We start from the raw sequence: 27,200 nt of genomic DNA, 5'->3' as shown, positions 1-27,200 counted from the left end.
TTATGGTAAATAGTAAATACAAATTTTTGGCTTTCAGAAGATCCTAAGGTACTGAGAATGAATTATGGACTTTCTTATAAGCCCATTTATATGGTTATAGATCAAATAATTTCATAGTTCCTCGAGCCGAATCAGTTCGGAACACATCACCAATCAAACAATAAGCAATTGAAAACAAGTAAAAGATAATACAAGCAAATTGGCCTATTTTAATTAAATCTTAGAAAATGAATACAGTACCCACCCAGCTAAAATCAATAATAATGATCTCCATTTCTCACTACATATTGACATTGTAGCAAGCGTGATTTTGTGACTAATAATATCAATGGATTAAAATCCCAAAAGAGGTACTTTTTAACGGGTATTCTTACAATAGAATTTCTCAAATTTTCCTACCTAAATAAACTTGAAATCATGCGATGTAAACTTCCAGCACCTGCAACCATTAAGATGATAAAAATAAACATCAGTGCTAGACATTATGTTACTTCCTTATACTTCACAGCATGATCCCTTTACTATAAAAAATAAACAACCATATTCTCTTCAAACTGTGTGTGAGAATGGAAGATGGGAGACAAAAATGTTAAGGTAGACATTAGTTGCTTAAGGTTTGCTGAACAAGCTAGCTTTAGATTTGAACTTCACTATAACCAACTAGGTAAGTTTGCAGCTATTTATTTATTTATTTTATTTTTCCTGTGGTCAAAACTATATCTTAATCTAATAAAAATTTACTTGTAACTGCCAAACAAGCACCAAATTTAGCTAAGCATTCAAAACTAAAACAATTAGTGGCAAAACAACCATACTTCAAGTTCAAGCTAGATAAGCTAATGCACACTCTATAACACACTTTTGATATTGTATTAAACAAAATCACGCGGATACCACTAAATCACATTATGTTTCATTCCCTATTTCGTGGGACACAATTCTATACTAAAGAGATTCCCGGGAATTTTACCTAATAATAAGTGTGCAAGAGAGTATTGCTTTGCTCTTTAAGTTATTTCATGCTGTTGCCAATATCCAGAAAGGAAAAATAAAATGACTGAAGACCCATGCAGTGAACTAAACACAGTATCCAGTTAACTACATTTGGTCCATTTGTAAATGTATTGCAGCTGTGTTATAATGCTGTTGCTATGATTATTATTACTATACTCTACAATCTACACAGAAAAATTAAAAGAATGTGCATAGCTATAAGTATTGCCATCTCACCTTAGACATCACCCAGAAACCAACTTTACAATAATGAAGACGGAGTTAAAAAGTATAAGAGGGACTCGTAGGTACTGAGTTGCGTAAATGAGACCTATAATCTGGCCTTTGAAAGACTTTGTCCTGCCTCCTGAAAAATCTGATAAGCCCCATCCTTTAGGGACAAGAAAGCGGTCCTCATTTAATATTGCTAGAGCATTTGCCAGAAGCAGGAGTCCCTCAAGTAATGTCCACAAACCCATTTCCCTGCATTGCAAAACAAACCCAACTCAACTGACGAATTATTTCAAATCATAACAAATGATCGTTAACCTTTTAACAGAAGCAGAGAATAACAAACGACTATGACAAACAAATCATATAAAGCTTTCTCTAGAAAGTCTAGCACAGATCAACCCTTAAGCATCTCTACAGGAACCATCTCAATAACTTCTAAACAATCAAATACTATATCTTAATTATCTATAAAAGTATAAATCAGCACATAACTAGTAATGACTTACAGAAGAATGGAAGATATCATATGTTAGAATAAAGGACTACTTGATGCTTTACGGATCATTGAAAAACTAAGCATGGGCAACAAAGATTAAAGATCAAGTACACTCTAAAGCACTGACTGAAGCACTTACCAGGCAGAATACATCAAAATAAATTATATCTTAGCTTCAATGACAGTCCTTAATTCAATTGACTTGTCTATTTCATCATTGCAATTAATCACAACCATGAAATTAACCAGCAAGTAGCAAATTTCTAGTTAAGGTGGTGGAACATGGTTCAGATTCCACTGGGTTGGGCCAGAGGCTGCAAATGTGGCCTCCAAGTTGAGAGTCAACTGATGGGGCCTGGGGGAATGCCCAATTCTCGTTGGTCCTAAACAAGAAAGACACCACGTGAGGGATTCTCATTGGCGCAACAGTAGAGTGATAACAAACCACTGCACTTCTAGCCCAATATGCCTAGTGAAACCTAGCTAGCTACTTGAACTATAACTATTTTTGTTGTTGAGTTGTTGTTCTCCTTATCTAAAACCCTAGCGAGCAGCACTATAAGCAACAACAACATCGAGTTAATAATCCTTCTAAAATGGGGTAGGGTAGCTCAACTAGTTTGAGCTAAGGGTTCAACAAGTTGGAGTAGTTAAAAGGACTGCAACCGGGGTTCAAACCTAGTGAAGGTGAAAATATTAACCTAACAACTAATTACTAACATTTGTCTAGCAAGAAAAAATAGCAAGTAGCAGAACCGAAAAAACTTACCTACGGTGCCTTAGCAACTGTGTATCCGGTTCTGCACTAATATTTTATAAAACTGCCAAAATTCGTATGCCAACTGATACAACTTAAATTGGTTAAAACAATGTGTTTAGATTGAGTTACATGAAGAACAGTTTGAAATGTGCCTAAGGCACTGTAACTAAGTATTCTCCTACCAAAACTAGATAACTGTTTATCTTCATAGATACTTTTGACTTCCTTAACAGGTGTCTGGGACACTAGTTAGCATGACCCTTATTGAAGGTAATGCATATGCTTCCATTGCCACAGATCTCAAAATACAATCATCTCATAAAATTGCAATATTTATTATTACTAAATTCCAAATTCTCGAATTGAAGAACTAATCAGTCAAATTTAAGTACTATTGTATAATACTAAATTTAAATATTGTATAATACAGTAATACTAATCAGTAATAATTCTAATTCAGTACAATAATCAAATAACAGTGCGGAATCTTAGATCTAGCAACAAATTCAAGTTTCAACAACCAAAATTGCATAAGAGCATAAATTTGTGACTTTTATTTAAACGAAAAATACCTAAAAATTTGATTGAAGAACAAGAAACTGAAAAAGAGAAAGATTGAGAATAAATTGAAAATAGGAAGATGAGATGGATGAAGTGAGAAAGTGAAGGTGGTAACCTGATTACAGAAGGAGCAAGAACGGAACGGTGAATAGCTTTGCCGGTGACGGTGTCGACGCGGTGAATTAGGGAAGAGGGACGATCAATCACGATGCTAAGATCAAACGAATTGGGCCAAAACGCTGCGTTTTATCGATTGTTTTGCTTGCACCAAAGAGAAGAATGATACTATTTCTTCTTTTTTTAAGCAGTAACACCAAATTAGTAAAGTTATTTTTGCAATTTTCTTTTTATTATACTATTTCTTTCGTTTTTTTAAGTGGTTTTTTGCAAATTAATTTTTTTCCTTCTCTCCCTTTCAATCTAATATACTCTTCTCTTTGTTATTTTTATCCCTCTTTGATAAAAGATAAAAATATTATATTTTACAAAGCTTATAATTAATAATATGGTGATAAAGAAGGTCGGAAATATATTCTAATATATATTCTAGATCTATTTTAATTTCTACGTCTCTTCTACTTAATATTTTATTGTCTTTAGATCTACATATTGAAAGAAAGTAACTGCATCTTACCCTCTTTGTTTTTTAATTTACTTCGTCTATCTTTTGTTGCATTGTGTACGAGGTATTAAACTATTCGAAAATTAGGAATTTTTGGATAATGGAGGAGTTTTAGATGTAAACAAAGTTTCGATCTAACCCGTAATAACCGACCCGTTCAACCCGCCACCCGTATGACCCGAACCCGAACAAACCGAAGATATAGACGGTCGGAATTGGGTCCAAATTAAATGGTTGCGGTTTTTATCGATTTAGTGATTTTCGGCCCGAACCCGACCGATGCTCAGGACTAGTTGATATTATAAAAAGGTCACACCAAGTATTTTTTTTTGTATGATCTCTCTATAGGTATAGATAGATGAAAGTTGAGGATTAGGAGTAACCTGGTCCTTTCTCTTATTTAAGAGCCGCAGTTTCTGCACAGAGATCCCGCTCAGTAACCGTATCGTGGCAGCAAAGGTATGAATGATTTTACCCTACAATCATTTAAATTTAAAAACTTAACTAATTCTCCCTCAATGATTTGATTCTGAATAAGTGTTTTTCTGAAATTAAGACGATTAATTAATTATGTTTGAGAAGAAGAGGAAGAAGATTGAAGAAATTAGCAGCAGCATGGTATCCAATAATGCATCAATCAAAAGGCATAAACACATAATCAGTGACTAACCCGATAATGTTCTCGTTCATATTCTTTCTTTTTTATATACCGAAGATGCTATCAAAACTTCAATATTATCAAAAAAGTGGAGGTACTTGTGGACGAGTTTAGATTCTCTCCATTTGTTATCTCTCCATTTAGAGAGAGATAGACACAAAAAAAAATTAGTGGGGTCCACAAATTAGTGGGACCCACTTTTAATGGGTCCCACTAATTCTTAATGTGTCTATCTCTCTCCAAATGGAGAATAAATGGAGGGATAATAAATGGAGAGAACCCAAATTCCTTGTGGACCTACTTATCCGTCTTTGATTTTCAAACTTGTTATTATCTTCGTCAAAATCCAAACCCATCATATTCACTTTTAGATGTAGTCGCCACATTACTTCACAAATCTAGTTATTATCATCTAATAGAAATAAAAAGGCTCACCATTGATATACCTCGAGTTACTCTTGATGCACACAAAGTTACTTCCTTAATAACTTCTCTACTCGGTCTTAAAGTCCGAAATCTACAACCAATAGTGATCCTCTCTACTATTGTAGTTGAGTTTGTGGCTGCTGCTGGAGCTGCTAGTCAGGCCATTTGGATGAAGGGAATCATGGAGGAAATAGGTCAGGTAAAACAAGAGAGTATTTGTTAGAAATAATATAAAATCATTGATGTGGCTCTATCCTAACAGCTTAAGCTTTTGGGATAATCGGTTATTTGATATGATACCAGAGCCTCTATGAGTAAGGCCCCGTTTGGCCCTACTTATTTTCTACTTTTCTATTTCTCCTCAAAAGAAATAGAGAAGTAGAAAATTGTATTTGACTCTATTTCTCCTTAAAATAATTAGAGAAATAAAGTAAAGAAGTAGAAAATGATGAGAAGTTGGGTCAAACACAATTTTTTTCTTTTACCTATTTACTACTTTTAAGAAGGAAAAAAGTGGAAAATAAGTAGGGCCAAACGGACCCTAAGTGGTCTAGAGTTCGATCCCCGCAGCCCTCACTTTCTAATTAAAAAGTGAAATTTAAGCATATGGTAGGTGGACATATGCATTATCCATACTTCAAGCCCAAGTTGTAACACCCTTAATTTACCCCTTTATTTTATTTTTTCGAAAAAGTTAATTTTATTTATTTAATAAGGATATCACACTTACTCAACGTAACTATGTCCTCAAATGATTAGAAATTATGCAGCGGAGAATAAAAATTAAACCAAATTAATATAAGTTTCAAAGCTCGAATTGAAAATACTGAATCAAATGACAAAACCCAATTGTTATAAAAATTTAACAACATAATTAAATAAAAGTTTCTCCCAACAACATCCTAACAGAGCGACTCCAAATAAATAGCAAAGCAACAGCTATCCGAACACACCATTTATGATTCGTCTCCTACCTGAAAATCTACGGTTGCACACCGTAGGGCCAAGCCAGAAGGGGGAATGTAAAGGTGAGTCAAAATACATCAAGAAAATAACCGAATTAAAACAACATCATAAACAACAACAAGACCACCTAAGCGGATGGCCACACACATTCATCAGTCAACCACAATCATCAATCATTAATTAAATAAAGAGAAATAACAACAACATTTAAATAAAGAAATATAATTAAAATGCATGCAATGCACCTAGACTCGCTACATGCATGTGGTGCCAATAGCAACGTCATTTCTAGTTTTATATCATAGATGATCAACGTCATTATTTTCAACTTCATTAAGCAACATCATTTTCAACGTCATTAAGCAACATCATTTTCAACGTCAATTATACAACTTCATTAGGCAACGTCATTGGACACATGGATGAATGCATGTCATGTTATAATAAACAACGTCAATAGGCAACATAATTTAACAACTTCAATAGACAACTTCATCATCATTATAGCAAAACATCAATAAACAACGTTCATAAACAACTACATACAACAACGACAATTACAACATCACAATTTTCAGTACAATGACCATCAGCATATGCAATTCCTTGACAACTTTGTGATTCTAGGCTTTATTTTCTCAAAGTTGTCCATTTTATTATGCTTATATGTTGAGCTGAGTTTATCTTCTTTTTTTTTTCTTTTCAGAATTAAAAGGTCTGAGAACATCCCTGTGGAAATACGGAGAGGATTGATTCATCAACCCAGTGATTTTAAGAAATGGTCTCCCGAAACCAACTTATGAGGTAACTGTTAAAGGCGAAGACAAAGTTAAGTATACAAATATAAGGAATCGAGGTTACAAGTATAATCTTAGTGTATAAGTATAAATTTGTAACTTTATGGTTTATAATTTATGATTCTAGGTATATGATATTAACTCTACTATTATGGAATGATTTTAGTGTGTATGGAAAGATTTTAGTGTGTATAAGTATAATTTATGCTATTAGGTGTATGATACTCTATTATTATAGTATGATTTTAGTGTAGAAGTATAATTTTGTAACTTTATACTATTAATGGATGATTTTGGATCAATACTCGAGAAATAATAGCAAAAGAAAAAAAAAATATAGAAGAAAATTAATAGAATTTAAATCGGGTGAGATACGAACTGATTTAAAATAAGGTTTTTAAATCGATTGAGCCGATTTAGTTTTGGATTTTAAATCTGATCAAATAGATACAAAAACTTCCATGACTTTTTTAACATTTTTTAAATCGGGCAAACTGATTTAATAAACTCTTTGAAATCGGGCAACCCGATTTAATAAAATCTTTTAAATCGGTTCGAAACCCGATTTAAAAACAAAAAACTTACTAAATCGACGGAATTTAAATCGGTCCCGGAACCGATTTTAAAAGCCTTCCAGAACCGATTTAATAAGTGTTTTTTGCACTAGTGATCATTAAAATAAATAATTCAACATTGTTATAACCACCATAGCTCAACATAATTATTCAACAAACCAACAATTCGACAACACAATTACTATAAACGAACAACGGCTTAAAACAACATCGATACACAACAATTATTAGTAACTTCGATTACAACATCAACTAAAATTTAATAACCCAATTAGTCAATCACTCCTCTCAGGACAACAACTTATTACTCGTCTTAACAGAACCTTTAACCCAATTTAACTCGGTTTAGTTTATCAACGAAACGTATGAATTTTAAATTAATTTAATTAATAACAATTGTGAAATAAATTCAAATCCTTAATATTATATAAAACCAGGGAGAGTGAGATACACCATAGGGTTCCAAAATATTCAAAATACCCTACATAAAATTTTGGGAAATTTTCACGAAATTATAATATTTTTAATCATCTTTTTACTCCAAATAATTAATTAAAAATAGCTACGAGTGTCCACAAATTACCAAATAGGTACCAAAATTTCACCCGCACACTGTTCATCATCTCCTTCACCCGGTTGCAGGAAAACGGGTCGCGACGATCCGCAATTTGACTCGGTCGGTTCTCCCTCATTTCTCAACGGAAATTGACGTTCTTTATACCGTTTTGATCAATCATTTAATTCTAGGAAGATACCCGGTATTTATTTTTAGAAAAGACACTCGAATCGAATGCTTTACATAACAAAAGCTTCACACGAATTTTTACATAAAAACTCCATTGATGATTGTTCAAAAGCTTCGGTTTTGACATTCTCTCGACCTATAAAAATCCTAGAATTCCCTTAGAATCGTATTTGATGCTCAACACGTTATGAACCTGTTTCTTTAGAATTATCATCAAAATCCCAAAAACCCCATTATTTGAATTTCTCAAGAACAACACCAATCCATGGTTTTATTTTACTCAACATCGGAACACGAATTGCAGCAACAACAAAAGCATAAAAACATTATCATAACAAATTATGAAATCGAAATTAAGAATAAGTATTGAAACAACAACAACAACAACATCACATAATGGTAGGAGAAAGTATAAGAACAACAACTTAAGCACATACATAATCAATACAAAGTATGCCTATTGAATTCAGAGTTTTCAAGAGTATAAAGCTCCCTTACTTGGAGTGCAGTGAATTTCCTATATTGAGGTTAAACTCTTCCTTCCCTTGCTTCTCTTCACTCTTCCAAGAGCTTTCTCTCTTCTCCTATCCTTGCACTATTTTTCTGTGTGTTTATTTTTGTTATGGATCATCCTACTCAAATTTTCCTTCTTCTATCCACTAATGTCCATAGACAACTACATTATTATTATTAAAAAAATATGACATTATTATTATTAATATGTTTTGATGAGAATTAAAATTATGTTTCTTCTTCTTTGTCTCTTTCTCTACCATTTTCCTATCTACACCCCCTCTATGCTTCCAACACCTTTTTATTTTATTTTCTAATTAGCAACGTTATTATTTTTATCTATCAATTATTTAATTATTCGTCATAAAATAATTAAATAAACATCATCAATCAACACCATAACAAGAAAATCAACACCACAACAACTAAATAATTAAATAAAATGAATCCTAATTTTTGGGGCGTTACACAAGTGGGCTCTTGCATGAGGAGGCGTGTTAGAAATAATATAAAATCATCGATGTGACTCTATCCTAACAGCTTAAGCTTTTGGGATAATAGGTTATTTGACATATTTCTATTCTATGAGACAATAGTTTCATATTAAAATTATCCAAAAATTTATTGTTCCCTGGTAGAAGTAAGCACATCAATGTAAGGTATTGTGGCACCAAGGATCAGCTTGCAGACTTATTCACAAAGCCTTTGATGACTGATACTTTTGAAAGGTTTCGAAGGCATCTTGGAGTTATAGGAATGCCAATGATAAATTGATTGTGTATTTTGTGCAACCACAATTAGTTTAAGGGAGAGAATGTTGTATATAGAAGGTTTCTAGTTTGGGCCTCGTGTTGGTTTTTGGACTTTACTTGTTTTAGAAGTAACTGTCAATCAGTTACTTTGTCAGTTAGTTTTTCTATTTTCTATTTTTAAGCTTTTTGTAATCTCAGCTCTATAAAGAACATGGTGAATGTAACACCCCCTTTTCAGAGACTGAAAAGAAGAGCGTCACAGTTCTCTACCCAAATTTAAATGCTTAAATACAAGCAAATAAAATTATGCTGGTTTATTTTTGGTAAAAGAAAAGTAATAGTGAGAAATGTTCTCGAATATAAGTACTATTATTTTTATTTAAGAAAGTTTTCAAAATTCTCTTTATATAAATTTAAAGTAAGCCCATAAATAATATGCATCACTTATATCAAACAATCATCTAGTAATTTTACTCAAAGGATTTTCAAATATAAAACATTTCCATTTCACATAAGTATCATACAATTTTTCAATTTAAAATGATAAAAAGATAAATTCCTACAAAAGACTCTTTGAAGGACCTAAAGGTCCTGATACATTGATGAAGACCTTAATCAAGTTTAACCCACAAATAATCACGAGCTGGTCAAACACCATTGATGCCTGTCATCCAGTCCAATGACGTCATCAATACATATCAAAGAGATCTTTCTCTTCGGACTCCAAAAATAAACTAGATCACTAATCAACACTAACGGTCCTTGTATTATAATTAATGTCTCTCACAATCACGTTTTCCTTTTCTCAATGAACTTCAACTTGAGGTCTTAGAATCCTGCACTAACTGTTGTAAGGGGTGAATCACTCGTACACAAGTTATCATCGTGATGATGTCACAAGGCTACACATAATATTATACATATACATTTATTTAACTAGTATATATACATACCTGAGTATCTAATCATGTATTTACATCAAATAGAATCAAGTAGTCAAATAGTCACAAAAATATGAATTGCACAAAACATTATAACAATATCACAATTCAACAATTAGTCAAAAACAAAGATAATCGAATATATCCAATATATCAATCATCAAATATATCAAACATCGAGATTTAATCATTTAAAATGTATATAAAATCTAATAATAATTCTTCACTCGAAGTTAGTCTTCTAATTTGGTTAGTATTATTTTTATTCAACCAACTCCATGGAGACCTCTATCATGAGCGTAAGGCTGTTTCAACTGCCATAACATGGTCGTTTGCAAATCAACATATATCAAATATGTCTTAACCATTATGGCCCGAGCGCTACACCTTATTATAGATAGTCCTGCACAGTCAGGTTTCACCACGTCGGGTTGTATGATTTCCTCCAGTCAGAGTGGCTATCTCTGACTATTGGTAGGAGTTCAAAATGCCGGTGATCCCCGGTAAGTCTTGAGGCGACCCGACCGAACCTATCCTCAGTCTTACATACATTATAGTACTGTAAGAAACACCCTGTTTTGCTCTTCACCTATCAAAGGTGATTAACCGTTCAACTTTTCAACTTAAGTTTTCTTTGTCAATATCCAACTTGACATGTTAATCCTCAACACTCCTAATAAAACTTATGAGATCACCTCAAACTTTCACCATAAACACTCAAGCACATGAAAATTTTCAAATCATATATTGCAGAAGATTTATTCACGCATATAATCAAACTATAATCAATCACTCATCATTTAACATTTTGCATATACCTTAATGAATGTAAATTACTATATAAAGTACACAACACCCCTAGTTATAACTAATAATATATATATATATATATATATATATATATATATATATATATATATATATATATATATATATATATATATATATATATATATATATATACAAGTAACACATCGAAACTTATTATTAGCAATTCCCCTCAAAGCTATCACAAATATTTCTTGAACAATCATCTTCTTCTACAATACCTATTCACTTATAGAAACAAGTGTCTCTTAACTAACTATAATTGTAATTATAAGTCTAACATCATTAAAGTGTTAAAGTAAATTATTCAAGAACAAGAAGCCGACATTGTAATATTAACAAGAACATTGCATGACAAGAAAATCGCATGGCATTTCTAATCATGTATATGGCTTCAGATCATTTAAACAAACACTTTCCACCCATCATAATACTAATCTAAATGTTTAGAAGGATATGGTTCTGTTACCATGTTTTCGATTTCTATCTTTGATTTTATTTTATTTCTAAACAATTAAGTAAATGAATGTTGCTTAGTTAAAACTTAGGGAATTATTATAGAGTAGTGACCGAGTCCAATATCAAAACAAAGCCAAATAAAGGTAAACAACCAGTAACTAACTAGTATATTGAATAAGTACACCCTGTTTTTGAAAGAAAATGACTTTTAGCTTAATTGATTTAATTGTCTAAGCTAAAAACTGCTAGAAATAGAACACTAATGACATAACCAACATGTGAATAAGTGACATGAATGTTTTAGAAGTTTTAGAAAGAAGGAACAAAAGAACCTAAACTTGAAAGTTATTGAAATTAAAGTAATAGAAAGTTTTAAAGTGAATGAAAAAGACTAATTTTTTTAAAAGGACAAACAAACAAAATAAAAGAATTTAAGAAGAAGGAAGAGTTTCGAACCTTAACATTCCTGGCTTCTTTTGAGAGTGATAGTTGTGTGGGTTTGATAAAAGGTTAATGTTCTATTTATAGGTTCATGCTTCTACCTCTCCATGGTAAATATTAGATCCACGGTTTCACTTTCATTTTGTGAGGAACAAAGGGGCCACGTTGATTTCATAGGTGTAGTTCTTATCTTAAAATTAAATGCATGCTTATCTCTTAATTACTCTTATTTTAATCGTTCATTTTATTTTATTTTTCATTTTTATTTTTAATAGAAATGATAAAATTAAGGACATTATCCAAACCTACATATTTTTGTGATATTAAAAATATTTTTCTTTTCTTTTTCTGGGATAAAAATTATACTGTTGAGTAAACCACTGTCAGAAATCCGGTTGAATTTTCAGCCCAAAATTTTATCATAACCTACTGAAATATTTCATGATTGATTTGTAAAATTATTTTTCTTAAATTCACAGTCTAGAGAAAATATTAATTAGCAGCATACACAAGATAAATATACTATCAAAGCACACATAAAATAATTCGAAAATAAACTATTTATTTCCGACATATTTTTATAAACTATTTATTTTTAACGGTGTATACTTTTACACTCTCAGTTCTAAAATTTCAACCATAGCTTACATTAAATTAATAGATTATATCTATAGGTTTTCTTTATCTAAAGTTCATTTCCAAGAAAATAATTATTTAAACATTCTCACACTTTAGAGTTTAGACATGTAACTAGGACTAACATGATATTGTATACTCTTTAAATAAATTATTTTCACAAACTATTGTGAAAATATAACTAAATCATCAAATTTATTTTATAAAACTACTTAAATTAATAATATAAAGAAAATACTAGTTTATAAAATTTTGGGTGTTACAGTGAATATCGATAAAATTAGTTAGTCTTGTTATGAAAATTCAATCTTAACACATTGAACCACATACAAACATGTAAACATTGAAATTTAAAGAATTATAGGTCCTTTCATATACATTGAACAATATTTAGAGATGTAACAATTTAAATTCAAACACATTCATTTGAAAAGAAAAATATAATTTTCCAAATGCACTTAAAATATCCGAGACATTTGGAAAATAGATTTTCAAAGGAAACAACTTATAATGATGGTGAGGATCAAGTCACAAAATAATTTTTCAGCATCAAATATTGATGTCGACTCATTTTAATTAATTATATAGAATCAAATTGTAAATTCATAGAGTTTATCTCATATTATAATTTAAACTTATCATAAAGTAAAAATATAACCAAAATTAGATCATTAGCTTATAATTTAAATGTTTATTGTAACATCCTATTTTTTATTATTAGTATTTATTTATTTATTTAATTATTCGATTGAGTAATTGTGTTTATTTTATTTTTGGATAATTAGATATTTGAGACTTTTAGTCCTAAGTTAAAAATTAGAATAATTAATCAAAAAAAAGAAGAAGAAGAAGAAATTAGAACAATTATGTGGGAACTAAGTATTGGGCCTAGGATAAGTGGAGAGAACATATTGGTAAATAGTAAGTGGGGGTGTAATAAGAAAAGCGTAGTAAAACCAAGGTATTTAAGAGAGAAAATTTCTCTTCTCACCCACCCTATTTCTCGCCTACCCCCAAACTTCCGATTTTGCCCCTGATATGTTGACTTCAAAAAACAAGAACCGAATTTTTTCTTGTACGAAAAACGTTTTTCGCTTGCTAACTTTTCGGAAAACGTTTTCCGCTCAAACGCGAAGGTTACTCTTTTCTCTAATATTTTGTCTATCTACTAAATTCATGCGGACATATTTAAAATAAGATAATATTATGATATAAAAATAAAGATAATATTAGGTTTTAAAATTTATATTTCTTGTTTAGAATTTTAAGGATATTTAAAATTTATAGATTAGTTGTTGTTTAAATTTATATATATAGGCATATAGTTAGAATGATGTTTATAATTAGAATTTCAGAGTCTACTACTAATATATTAAAATGATTACTATCAAATTTACTAATTTATCCTTAGTAGAATTAACCACATTCTAAATTTTGTATCCTTCATTATAATTTCACTAACAAAAATATTGAAAGAATATGAGATAAATACAAAAAAATAAAGAAAGAATATACGATACATACAATAAAAAGATGATATGCTTAAAAATAGGAATAAAACAGATTATAGATATGTTAAAAAAAAAAAACAGATCTTAGATAAGAACAAGACAGAACAACCTATACGCAAAAAAAATTCACTAAAAATAATAAAAAATATAGAAAGAATAAAAAGATGATATGCTTAAAAATATGAATAAAACATATTATAGATAAAAACAAAACAGAAAAATCTATACATAAAAATTTCACTAAACAATAAAAAATAAAAACTATGCATAAAATAGGACAAAAACAATAAAAAGATTATAGAAAATTTATTCTATAAAAAAAAAAACAAAAATTGAATAATTATAACACATTAATTATAATTTATTTAAAAATATACACGAGATAATAGTGTTACTAAAATAAATTTATTGATTTACTAATAAATTTTACAGAAACAAAATAATAGTTTCACTTGTATTTTTTTTTTCTCCTAAAAAAATCATCATTATGTTATAGCGAGTTTGTTAATAAAAAAAAATTTATACTAAAAAAAATATATCATATGTTATGGTGAGTTTGTTAATAAAATAACTGCTTAACAAAATTTTGTAAATCTTTATATATATATATAGGTGTGGAATAAGTATAGATATTCCACCAGGGCAAAACAAAAAAATGATGTCACAAATTTTCTGTGAATTTTCATCGAGATATTGATTTCAACGAGGTATTGATTCTGAATTGCTGGTTCGCAAGGTGAACTTTAGAAATAGGATTAGGCTGCACCATACCCCGCTGTATCTTGGCAGTAAGGTATGATTGATTTTCTTCTGCAATATTTAAATTCAAATACCTAATTATTTGATTCTGAACAAGTGTTGTCCTATTTTGTTTTTCTATGTAATTATTTAAATTCTGAATAAGTGTGTTTCTGAAATTATAGACAGTTAATTATGTTTGAGTAGAAGAAGAAGATTGAAGAAATTAGCAGCAGCATGGTATCCAATGTCCATCTTCCTTGTGCATCACTCAAAAGGAATAAACCTAATAATATAGACATGATTAGTGACGTACCCGATAACATTCTAATTCATATTCTTTCTTTTCTATCTACCGAGAATGCTATCAAAACTTCCATATTATCAACAAAGTGGAGGTACTTATGGACCAATTTATCCGTCTTTGATTTTCAAATTTTTTATTATCATGATGCAAATCGAAACCCATCATATTCACTTTTAGATGTAGTCACCACATTACTTCACAAATCTAATGATCATCTAATGGAAATTAAAAGGCTCACCATTCGTATACCCCGAGTTACTCTTGATGCACACAAAATTACTTCCTTGGTAACTTCTCTACTCGGCCTCAAAGTCCAAGATCTTCAATTTACCATAGATGATCTAAAATATCTAAATACTAGTTGTTGCGTCTTACCCCGTGGTTTCTCAGCATCTTATTCATTGAGTAAACTAACACTAAATCTTGGTGGATATACTCTATATATTTCTAATAGTATTCAGTTCCCTAGCCTTAAGACGTTAAATCTTTCGTATGCTATCTTTGCAAATGACGAATCAGTTGAAGAATTTTTTTCTGGGTGCCCTCTCCTAGAAGAGTTAACTTTGAATTATTGTTATTGGTGGTGCATAAAGCAGATCACTATTGCTATTTCAACATTGAGGATATTGACAATCCGTTTCAACCCTGATTGTCTAAATTGTGTTGACTGTGATAAATTTTCTGTCAAGATTGATGCTGTCAATCTTTTATCTTTAACTTGCACAAGTGATCCAACCATACAATTTGTCATTGTTAACCCCCCAACCTCCATGCTTGATGCATATATTGCTTTTAGCATACACTTTCCATTCCATTATAGGACAAATTCGAAATATGAGGAATATGTTTCTCATTGTGCAGCTGTGCTATTGAGTGGACTTGCGAGTGTCAAGTCTCTCACACTATCAAACGATACTTTTACGGTATGTATTATCTTTTTTTCTCCTCATCTTCATTCATCTTTTTAATTAATATTGTTTATAAGATAATGCATATTGACCGATGTTTCTGCTTTTACTTGTGTTTTTTATGTAAATATATTTTTGTTTCCTTTTCTAGGAATCTCCCTATGTAAATGATCGTTTCCATCTCCTTCCGGAGTTCCACAATTTGACACATCTTTGTCTGGATTCAGACATTTGCTCTTTCAGTAGAACATCATTCACAAAATTCCTTCTAAAGTGTCCTAAACTGGAAGTTCTTGTTTTTCCTCTGGTACACTTTATATCCTGCTTAACAATGATATTATTTCCATCCATTGACTTGTTAATTCATTTTTATTTGTATTCAGGGAAGTGGCAGATTAAGACACGACGATAATCATGGTTGGAAATCAATTCCAGTGCCTTGTTGTATCAAATCTTCTCTCAAGAAGCTTCACATTACAAATTTTGATGGATATGAACGTGAAATCCAAATCGTTGTGTTTTTCTTAGAGAATGCAACAGTTTTGAAGGAGTTCCAGATATCCTTAGCATGTACGCCATTTTATTCACAATATAATTCGAAGAATCTGGAAGATCTCAAGAACCGATTTGTAGGAATGGGAAGTTGTGACATGGTAAATATTTCTTTCTTTGAGTAGGAATTAAATTTACTTGTCTAACTTTATTTCAAAACTAAGTTAAATAGCTTGTACTTCATGAAATTGAATCAATCTATACTCTTAGAATTGAATATTGTGCCCGACTCAATCCTACAAAACGGGTTTGTAAGGTGAGAATTGGATATTTTTGCCTCTTACTTGAGACTTCTAACATGTACATTATATTATTGGAAGACATATTTTTTGGCCAAAAACAATTCTAGACCTGTCCATCAGACTTGGAATTGATCTGTGTGGATATCAATATTCAAGTGAAAAAGCTTTTGCTTAAGTTATATATTTAATTTATGGACAAGTTTCCACTGTAATAGTAATTGACTTACAGTTTCATTTTTTTTTTTGCAGATAATCCGAACTTGTGATTAGAAGGCAGATGTTTTGTAGCAAATGCTATGGTTTTACTAACTTTTTAAGTAATGATATCAATAAGTTTTTAAGATAGACTTTTGAGTTCTCTTCAGTTATGACTTTTTTCAAGGGTAATAATTTTAGGGAATTTATTTTCTAAGTTCAGTTATATTTCAGCACTATTTAGTATTTATAGGGCACTGAAGTATTTGTAATGAAATAAATACAGCTCTTTGGCTTCCAATACAGGTTTTATATTATTTTTTTCTCATATTCCTTTCAGTTGCGAATTAGTTCGCGATTCCCTGCTTGTGTAACCTGCTTGTGTAACGAATTATGTATACCAAAATTCTGAAACAAGTAATAGTGTTAATTCACTAAAATTCTTCAAACATGAATACGAAACAAGTAATAGTTTTAATTCACAAACGAATATCTAAAAATGATGCTATTATCAATCAAAAAATTACTAGTGGAACTGCCCTTCTGATTCATCTGCATTGATTGTTAACCGGATAGGAGCATTAATTGTTCTGCTCATTAACTCGAGCCTCAAGTTGGTGAATTCTGAGTTGGAGGGTAGCTTTTTCATTTTTAAGAATATTGTTGTGATTCACTTTCTGTCCAGCAACCACCATATAGGCTCCATGGCTACCGGAGATTGGATTAAGTTTTCTTTGGGAAGCCTCCCAAGCCAGAGCAGCAATTAAGTCCCAACGCTCTTGGTCGATATTTCTCTCCGCCATCCATTTTTTAAGATTATTACTGGTAAATGTCTTATGGAATAAGGCAGCATCGGACAATAAGCTCCTTTGCACTTCTTATGTAGAAACTTACAGACTGGACATTTTTCTTCTCTCCCTGCCATTCTATTAAAAAAACAACAATAAAAACATTAATTGCAATAAAATTTTCTATGATTAATCAAGTCTAGAGTGTATGATTATGAACAAATTTAGTAAAAAAAATGATTATGATCAAATAATACTAGGATTTTAATATTTCAATGGAAGACAGATAAAAATAATAATTGGACCTTTTAACATTCACAACAAAAATAATAATTGGACCTTTAACAAACATTCAAGTATGGGCTTTAAGATTTTAATCCAACTATCTCTTTACTTAAGACAACTTCTAATCAAGATTACAATACTAATTAACAGAATTGACTAAAACTAGGGAACAACTTATAATCTACGACAACTTCTAATCAAGATTACAATACTAATTAGAATTAACAAAAAAAAATAGTATAGTATTAGTTATTAAATAGAAAAATGTGCAATTAACCTCTCTTCTGAAGATTTTGATGGATTAACAAAAACAGAGCGCCAAAAATTGATTCCTCACGCTTCAAAGTTCAAACAGCTTCTAAAGATAAACCGTTATCACTCCGTCTTTTACCAAAGGAATCTCCGGTTCTAAGAGTTAAATCGAAAAAATCTATCAGTTTTTTAACAAAAAAACTAACTAACGTAAATAAAAAATGTGCAACTAACCTCAATGATGATATGAAGATTAACGCGCCAAAAATCGACTCGACACGAACAGCTCGTAAAGATAATCTGTCGTGTTTCAATTCCGGTAGCAAAGTCTTGAGCAATCTCTGATCGGAAACAGTAATCTCCGATTTCCAATCTGCGGTTCTAAACGGTGGAAACGAAGTATCGCTCAAGAATTGAAGTAAAACAACATTAAAAGAGACTTAGCTAAAACTAAAAATCAGAAAAATTCACCTCAAGGACAATCAATAAAAGAAAGCCAAGCTTCAGAAATCGATTCATAGTAAAATATCACCTCTGTCTTTCAAGAAATCGTCGCCGAAAAGTGCGATTCCGAGCCAGTCCTATGATGACAAGTGTAAATATTAATAAAGAATGAAGAATTTGTATTCAGTAAAACTAGAAAAGTTAACGCCGGGAGGTTTCTTGAAAAGTGGAGGAAGACGGTGGAAACGGAGAAGAAACGGTTGTAACCAAAGAAAAAGAAGTTGAAACAGAGATCTTACTGTTAGAGTGGAAGAGAGTGAGAGAGAGAGAGGGAATAGTTTCATCAATAAGCACTAACTTACTAACTAACTAACAATTAGTTACAATTTATAGAGATACAAATTGTAGTGTATTGCTTGGTTAACAAGCTAACTAGAGTAACTAACTTACTAACTAACCAACAATTAGTTACAAAAACATGTTAAAACAAAAAAATCATATCACAAATTTTCTGTGAATTTTCATCGAGATATTGATTGCATCGAGGTATTGATTCTGAATTGCTAGCTCGGAAGGTCAACTTTAGAAATAGGATTAGGCTGCAGTTTTTGCACCATACACCGCTGTAGTCGCCACATTACTTCACAAATCTAATGATTATCGAGATATTGATTTCATCGGGGTATTGATTTCATTAATCTTAGATGTAGTCGCCACATTACTTGACAAATCTAATGATCATCTAATGGAAATTAAAAGGCTCACCATTCGTATACCCCGAGTTACTCTTGATGCACACAAAGTTACTTACTTCCTTGGTAACTTTTCTACTCGGCCTTAAAGTCCAAGATCTTCAATTTACCATAGAAGATGATCGAAAATATCTAAATACTAGTTGTGTGTTAGTTACCCCGTGGTTTCTCAGCATCTTATTCATTGAGTAAACTAACATTAAATCTTGGTGGATATACTCTATATATTTCTAATAGTATTCAGTTCCCTAGACTTAAAGACGTTAAATCTTTCATATGCTACCTTTGCAAATGACGAATCAGTTGAAGAATTTTTTTTCTGGGTGCCCTCTCCTAGAAGAGTTAACTTTGAATTGTTGTTATTGGTTGTACATAAAGCAAATCACAATTGCTATTTCGACATTGAAAATATTGACCATTCGTTTCGACCCTTATTGCCTAAATTGTGATGATTGTATCGACGAATGTTGTTGCCTTTAATTGTGTTTTCTATGTGAATCAACTTTTGTTTCCTTTTCTAGGAACCTCCTCCCTATGTAAATCACAATTTCCATCTCCTTCCGGAGTTCCACAATTGGACACATCTTTGTCTGGATTTAGAGACGAACTTTCTTACTAGAAAATCATTCACGCAATTCCTTTTAAGGTGTCCTAAATTGGAAGTTCTTGTTTTTCCTCTGGTACACTTTATATCCTGTTTAATTTGCCTCATTTCACTCAAGGTTAAAACAATGATATTATTTTCATTTATTGACTTGTTAATTCATTTTTATTTGTACTCAGGGATATTACACATTAAGAGATCATCATGGTTGGACATTACTTCCAGTGCCTTGTTGTTTCAAATCTTCTTTCAAGAAGCTTCACATTACAAATTTTGATGGATTTACACATGAAATCCAATTCGTCGAGTTTTTCTTAGAGAAAGCAACAATTTTGGAGGAGTTTCAGATATCCTTATCATGTATGCCATTTGCACGATATAATTCGAAGAATCTGACAGATCTCAAGAACCGATTTGTAGGAATGGGAAGTTGTGACATTAAGTTTCGGTATATCTTTCTTTCTTTGAGTATGAATTAAATTTACTTGAAAAAGCTTTTGCTTGAGTCATATCTTTAATTATGGACAAGTTTCCACGGTAATTGTAATTGACTTGCATTTTTATGTTTATTTTTGCAGATCACCCCAACTTGTGATTAGAAGGCAGAGGCTTTATGGAAGATAAAATTTTGATCTTTTTTGTATCTATCTATGAACATATATAACAAAAAATGGAATTTGCATAAATTAAAACAAAAAATTCCCCCTACAAATGGAATTTCCCCTTAGATTACTTTAAATCAAGTAAAACAAAAAATTTGCATAAATTCATGTATTTGTCCTCCTATCAAACATGTTCTCCTTCCTCTTTTTTTTTTTTTTTTTTTTTTTAAGGAAATTCTCCTTTTCTGAAGTATGTCAACTATGTACAAAATATTTCAACATTTTAAAGGTGAAATTCAATTAGTCTAGTTCAATTGCAATTAGATTAATCTATTGACCAATAAATTATTGGATCCAAGTGCCATTGTGCCAATATTATTTATCTAAACCAAGCTAACAAGGCTATCGAAAAACTTGATAGATCAATATAGTCAACATTACTCCGTTGATAGGGATATTACATTATATGTCCACGGACCTGAGTTTAAATTCACGATTCATCACTTATTCACCATCAATGGATAAATTTTTAGTCACTCGTTTGATAAAAAAATTAATAAAATGTTATAAATTTGTCTAAAATAATCAAATAAATCAGGTTTTTTTTTAACAAAATTTCAAGAAATAATTTGATCAATGAAGTTATGTTGACAAAAAACCTAAATTGAAGTTTATAAAAAAAAAATAAAAAAAATAAAAAAAAAAACCCTAACTGGAACACTGGTGTTGAAATCTAAAGTCTGTGTAACAATATATTCAAAACTTAAAAAACAATTCATAACATGACTATGAATCTATGATACTATACTATCTAATATATCACATCATCCAAAATAGCTCAATATTTTAAGCAAATTTGTTTCATCTAATGGCTCAACATAATAATTGGCAAATCATAATGATTCATGACTTGTTTTTACCATCATGTTTGTTGGCTTCTGACAAATGCAACCTGGAAAAGGGTTAGCATAAAAGCTCTCTTCTAATTTGGGATGGCGCTTAATTCTTCTAGCTTGAGGTGCTCCAATATTGTTTGCATGTATACCCTTAACCTTTGCTGAGAAATCATCCCATGAAATTAGACCATTGTCCAATTGATCAATTAGTCTAACAAAATTATTCCTGCAACAAAATATTTTAGGTCTATTAGAAATAATCAAATTTGGCTAATGGTTTAATTACTCTTGAGGTCCTAAACTTGAAATTAATTATGATTAAATTTCTGAAGTTTATCATAAAAAAAAAACTCTCTGAACTTGACAAAAACATTTTTTAGTTCAAAGATTCTAATTATAAAATTTGTACTAGTTCAGTGATCCAATTACAAACATTTTTTGGTTGTAGTGTAACCAATAACCATGTTACTGATGCGAAATATTCATCGACTTTTGTCGATAATTGATCTTTATTAAGAAATTTGACTGGCAACTTTTTAGTAGAATCTCTCCTCCCAGCCACATTTTTCATCCACAAAATTCGAACCCGGTATCCACTAAGATCATTATAATATTTGCAACTCGAATAATCTGAATAGATTCAAGAGTAACTAAACCTATTAATAATCATATGCTAATTATCTAGTAAAACTAGTAAAATAGAGCCTAATTAATAAGTTATTTAAGAGTAAGAACAATACTTATCAGGATTAATGGTCTTTTTGAATCCATCAAATTTTCTATGCCCCCTAGCAGCTTTAGCCATATTCCCATCATAGCTATAAACAAAAACATCACTTTGAACAGTTATGTAGTAATCAAGAGCAGCAAGTTGATTTAGGTGTCCTTCAAAGGGTTGCAATTCTTGTTTTGTGGCCAAAGTTGAGTGCCATATCAAATTAGGAAACTTATTTTGTAGTGGTTGCATTCCTTCTAAGCCATAAATAAGTCCTGCTGCTACATAAATTTTTGTATCAAGTGGATAACCAAGTGCTTCAAGGAAAACAGCAACTTCTCTTGGTGTCATAGGACAACCACCCTTTAATCTCTTTGATTTTCCATCAATATTTTTTTCTTTCCAATGTTTCACTTGATATCTCATTTTTTTTAGTTCTTGTGTTTCTTCTTTTGTTAGGTTGTGACTGCAGCCTGTGAATGCAAGCATGTCCTTTTCATATCTGCATATATATATATAAGCGATATATGCTTGTGAGAGAATGGTTAAAATTCATAGTAATTTGTATTTCTTGGGTGAAAAGTTATGTCAAGATATATTTATGGACCTGAATTCTATGCGGTCGAAAAATACTGCAGTCAGTAGGTTTCAGGCCGTCTGGTTAAGATCGGATGCCCCATATGTCATAGAATTTTATATTAAACAAAAATAAAAAAACTATCTTAAGAACTGGAATTGTCTAATCTTAATCAGATTGATAACTGCGTGCAGTTTGACTACATTCAATCAATTTACCAATTAGATGAGGCGATGAGCATTACCTTAAATGGAGAGCAATATAAGAGGTGTTGTTGTTTCTAATTCTATTGACCAACTTCTTTCCAAGCTCTTCAATTGGGCTTGCGAACCTAAGCGCCTGGTACATGGCGCGACAACGCACTCTCTGAATTGAACTAGGTAGACCATTATTGGCTAGGCGAGAATCAGTATGAGTAAACTTGACTACTTTGTGTTTCTTCAATAAATGCACAATATCCCTGCTATAATAACCGGCCTACATGTTACAAAACAATCAAAGAATTTAGATTAATTAAAAATTAAAAATAAAACAAACAAAAATAATCAGGGTTTTAAATAGCTAGCTTGTGTCGTGGTGTTTAATATTGCAGAAAATCGCAAGCAAAAGTAAAGTAACCTCATTCGTAATTGCATTGCGATTTCTTCAATATCTAAAAACACTACTATTTCATACACAGAACACGATCACGGACTTTATTTATTTAAAACCCTGATAATAACTATAGTTTAGAAATTTATATGTAGATTATTATGAAGTATTAGTTGCCTTGGACCAAGAAACAGGGGCCTTCAAAGCTGGCTTAATTGCTGCAAATTTGGGTGGTAGAGACTCCACTATTTGAACATCTTCATTTAAGACTTCAAAGAAGTTCTTCCAATTAAAAATTTCTTTAAAATCACTGAGACATTAAACTATTAGGACACTACTAAATCAGATAAATATCTGAATAATATATTTGACTTGAAAACTCTAGGTCATAAGAATTAATCCTTACCTGGGATCTTTCCAATAGGAATTGTGATCTAATGTAGGTAAAACAAGAGTGGCATTCATAATTTTTGCAATTGCAACCATGTCACTTATCTGCAATATGATGGAAAAATATATTTATTCTCACAATATAAAGTCACAATATAAAGTAAATAAGTGTATGTTTGAATTGACGGTGAGTTTGTTAAAATCATGCAGGCACTATGATTTTGTCGAAGTTTTTCAATGCAATTTTGGTCAAACTCATTGAAATTTTGACAATCACACCGTCAATCTAAACATGCATCGCACATTCTTCTCAAACATTTTCTATTATCGAGTTAAATTCACATGAATCCAACCAATTTAAAACCAAATCTAACTATAGCCACCAAAAAATACTATTTTAGGGGGACTCAACATTAATTTTTTTTAGGAAAAATAGTCATTTTAGTCTCTCAATGTGCAATTTGATGTCATTTTAGTCCCATTGAGGAAAAACTATAAAATAGTCCCTGAATCTGCATTCCGTTAGTCAGTTTGGTCCATGCTGTTAAGTTTGGCCGTTAACTCAACAAAAAAGCTGATGTGACATTTTTTTGGACACACGTCAGCTTGCTGAGTTGGCACGAGGGGCGGGGAAACAACCATTTTGGTCCCTAAATGTGCAACTCGTTGTCATTATGATACCTGACTCAAGAAAAAAATACAAAATAGTCCTTGACCCTGCAATTCGTTAGTCACTTTGGTCCCTAATGTTAAAAATTGTCGCTAACTTTATAACAAAACTGAAGTGACATTTTTCAGGGACACATGACACGCAGATTTAACATATTTGTGTGACAGCTGGATGGATGATGTGGTCATGAACTAAAATGACATTACTTTTTATTTTCTCTCCATTTCTTTATCTTCTTACTCGCATTCTTCTTCATCTTCTTCATACATTTAATAACCTAACAACAACTTATTTCGCTTCTTCTTTCAAATTTTTACCATAATCTACTTTGACCACAATTTTTTATTATTATATAAAAACCAAATGTTAGCAAATAAGATATTGTTCAATTTGTCTCGACGAATATTCTCAAAATATAAAATTTTCATAATTTTTTATAATAGATAATTAAAGTTATTAGTGATTAAAGATATGCATTGACATGTGTACGATTGACATATGTTAAATATGTGTGCCACGTGTCCCTAAAAAATGTCACTTCAGTTTTTTTATAAAGTTAGCAACAATTTTTAATGCAAGGGACCAAAGTGACTAACGGATTGCAGAGTTAAGAACTATTTTGTATTTTTTTCTTGAGTCAGGGATCATAATGACAGCGAGTTGCATATTCAGGGACCAAAATAATTGTTTCCCCCGTCTCTCGTGCCAACTCAGCAAGCTGACGTGTGTCCAAAAAAATGTCACGTCATCTTTTTTGTTGAGTTAACAACCAAACTTAACGGTGAGAGACCAAAATAACAGCGAATTGCACATTGAGGGACTAAATTGACTATTTTCTTTTTTTTTATTACAAATAGGACTTAAGTCCAAGACCCACATTAACTTAACTAAACTGTACTAAAGTGAAATTAAATTGCTCAAATAACTGAACCATAAAAATGTTGGTTCGGTTCACAGTTGAGATGTGGTTCGCATAAATAAAAGTATTAGGAAATTTATGATTGCGTACATACTCCGGTTTTCATTTGATTTAATCCTCCATTGGCGTGAATCAAAAGATAGCCATTTGTGGTGCTTCCATTACCTGTATAATAGAAATTCTTCCTAGTTATACAAAGATGAATGGCAGAGTCATGAGAATCACTTATATCGAATTTTTACTCAAATTAATTTTGAGCAATAAAAAGCTTAATTTGGACGCACGTCTATCATCATGCTTTTCTCGTCCCATGCAGTTGTAGTAATTGTCACTGTTAGGATGCTTCCAAATTTCGAGAGTCTATCTAACAAATATATTAGAGGAAAACTAGCATCACAATCTAAATGTAAAACTAAATTAAATTATACTAGAAGTGATCACATTTGAATAAATAATAAAATATATGAAAATTAAGCACACACACGAAAGGGTAAAACGACGGCAAAGGATGCATAGATGGGTTATTAAGCTGTCGATGGATGGCATTGGGAGTGCTTATGGATAGAACCGCTGTCAACTGTAGAAGCCGCATTAGAGGCAAAAATGAAGTTGTTGTTGTAGGATATTCCGTCTAAGGTGAATATTTTTAGTTGGCGGTTGTTATTAGATAAATTCTCAATTATAGGAGTTTTGGTCAACAAAGGAATTATTGATAACCCGCACAATTTAGTTTGTGCCTTGTGTTTTAGGGAGATGTGTTAAGAGTCCCACATCGGTTGAGATATGGCCTGACTAAGTGTTTATATACTAAAGGCAATTCTCATCTTACATGCCGGTTTTGTAAGGTTGAGTTAGGCCGCTCATTTCTAAGAAGATGAGAACATCAACCATCTCTTGATTAATTGTGTTTTTACCAGAAATGTATGACCGAACATATTTTGATGGTTGTAATAAGTTGATGTTATCACTTTTGAGGAGAGTCGGAGTCATTTCAATGCTTCTGGGTCATTACAAGAAATATATTAAAGTCCTCCACTTAATTTGATTATCAACTACTTAGAGTATTTGGTACTTAAGAAAGAAAAGTATAATAGTAACTACTCGAGAGTAATGCACATAATGATTTTGAGACAAATATATTTATTTATTTATGCAGATATGAGTGAGTAATCAACAATGTATGGTAATGATGCAAATTGTGATGAATAAATTTTTCATTTACCGACAAATTCTTTGGTGAAGGTTCATGATCTTCCACAACGTTTGAATGATTTATAGGATGCAAATCTAGCTGACAAAAAAACATGTTCAACAATATAAACTTGATAAGCACACATATAAAAATAAGAACCACTAATCCCCCAAATAAATATCTTCTCTTGAACTTCCTTTGCCAAAATCTTATTTTACGTCGTATATGAAAAATGTCTTTGGTACCAAAAGACATTAATCCATAATGTTCTTCAACTCCATCTAATAGACCCCTTAAATGTGCCATGAACAACTTGAATTATTAATTGAGATATATTGAAATTATTAGAGAGAATTGAATTAAGGTGAAGAATGAATGAAGAAGAGTGAGAGAGGTAATGAGGAACAAAAAATTTAACCATAAGGTTTAAGTGGATGAAGTTAATTAGAGGGACTTTGGTTTTTCTTGTTTTTGTGTTTGGTGAGGCTTTTGTATAGTTAAATGGTTTATCTATATTTCATGATAGCGGAATATTAGGCTATAAAATCTCTATGTTTCTCATGCTTTTAGTTTGTGTGCTATAGCCTATAGCCAGCTTTTTATGGTAAATATAATTCTTTTATAACTGATCAAGAATCCACAGGTTTTCTTTTCATTAAAAAGAAAT

At 31.2% G+C, this 27,200-nt stretch overlaps 4 protein-coding genes across 5 annotated transcripts; 2 read left to right on the top strand and 2 right to left on the bottom strand.

Annotated features, from left to right (window-relative positions):
* Window positions 1-135: 135 nt before the first annotated feature.
* On the bottom strand, window positions 136-3,353 carry LOC123920990 (immediate early response 3-interacting protein 1-like). The gene is made up of 3 exons (XM_045973362.1): window positions 3,160-3,353; window positions 1,231-1,476; window positions 136-439 (listed from the first exon to the last, which is right to left on the bottom strand). Exon 2 carries the CDS (start codon window positions 1,470-1,472, stop codon window positions 1,239-1,241), a length of 234 nt encoding a protein of 77 aa, XP_045829318.1. The 5' UTR covers window positions 1,473-1,476; window positions 3,160-3,353; the 3' UTR covers window positions 136-439; window positions 1,231-1,238.
* Window positions 3,354-14,946: 11,593 nt separating this feature from the next.
* On the top strand, window positions 14,947-17,183 carry LOC123920987 (F-box/FBD/LRR-repeat protein At5g22660-like). Of its 2 annotated transcripts, XM_045973360.1 has the most exons (5): window positions 14,999-15,050; window positions 15,821-15,882; window positions 16,019-16,174; window positions 16,251-16,520; window positions 16,911-16,996. In XM_045973360.1, exons 1-5 carry the CDS (start codon window positions 15,014-15,016, stop codon window positions 16,929-16,931), a joined length of 546 nt encoding a protein of 181 aa, XP_045829316.1. In that variant the 5' UTR covers window positions 14,999-15,013; the 3' UTR covers window positions 16,932-16,996. The 2 variants fall into 2 exon arrangements, with proteins under 2 accessions (XP_045829315.1, XP_045829316.1); XM_045973359.1 differs by having other exon boundaries at window positions 14,947-15,882; window positions 16,911-17,183.
* A 2,187-nt stretch (window positions 17,184-19,370) lies between these two features.
* LOC123922380 lies at window positions 19,371-20,605 on the top strand. The gene is made up of 4 exons (XM_045975102.1): window positions 19,371-19,427; window positions 19,899-20,057; window positions 20,161-20,429; window positions 20,560-20,605. The coding sequence occupies exons 1-4, from the start codon at window positions 19,371-19,373 to the stop codon at window positions 20,603-20,605; spliced, it is 531 nt and encodes a 176-aa protein (XP_045831058.1).
* Window positions 20,606-21,329: 724 nt separating this feature from the next.
* On the bottom strand, window positions 21,330-26,839 carry LOC123920986 (O-fucosyltransferase 19-like). Its single transcript, XM_045973358.1, is given in 8 exon segments — window positions 21,330-21,705; window positions 22,220-22,696; window positions 23,016-23,248; window positions 23,540-23,672; window positions 23,769-23,857; window positions 25,436-25,594; window positions 25,597-25,701; window positions 26,564-26,839. Coding segments are annotated over 8 exon segments (1,701 nt in total). The 3' UTR covers window positions 21,330-21,476.
* Between the last annotated feature and the right edge of the window lie 361 nt (window positions 26,840-27,200).

Source organism: Trifolium pratense, linkage group LG4 (assembly GCF_020283565.1).
Source record: "Trifolium pratense cultivar HEN17-A07 linkage group LG4, ARS_RC_1.1, whole genome shotgun sequence".
In the NCBI taxonomy this organism is placed as follows: Eukaryota; Viridiplantae; Streptophyta; class Magnoliopsida; order Fabales; family Fabaceae; genus Trifolium; species Trifolium pratense.
The sequence above is the reverse complement of the archived record's forward strand: the minus strand, read 5'-3'. Positions and strand labels throughout refer to the sequence as shown.

Excerpts from the sequence above, each read along its gene's own strand:
- LOC123922380 (XM_045975102.1), top strand. The coding sequence starts at position 19,371 with ATGGAAATTAAAAGGCTCACCATTCGTATACCCCGAGTTACTCTTGAT. Across the intron at positions 19,428-19,898 it reads TTACTCTTGATGCACACAAA|GAACCTCCTCCCTATGTAAA; the intron begins GTTACTTACTTC and ends TTCCTTTTCTAG. Across the intron at positions 20,430-20,559 it reads AGTTGTGACATTAAGTTTCG|ATCACCCCAACTTGTGATTA; the intron begins GTATATCTTTCT and ends TTATTTTTGCAG.
- LOC123920987 (XM_045973359.1), top strand. The coding sequence starts at position 14,953 with ATGATTAGTGACGTACCCGATAACATTCTAATTCATATTCTTTCTTTT. Across the intron at positions 15,883-16,018 it reads TATCAAACGATACTTTTACG|GAATCTCCCTATGTAAATGA; the intron begins GTATGTATTATC and ends TTCCTTTTCTAG. Across the intron at positions 16,175-16,250 it reads AAGTTCTTGTTTTTCCTCTG|GGAAGTGGCAGATTAAGACA; the intron begins GTACACTTTATA and ends ATTTGTATTCAG.
- LOC123920990 (XM_045973362.1), bottom strand. The coding sequence starts at position 1,472 with ATGGGTTTGTGGACATTACTTGAGGGACTCCTGCTTCTGGCAAATGCT.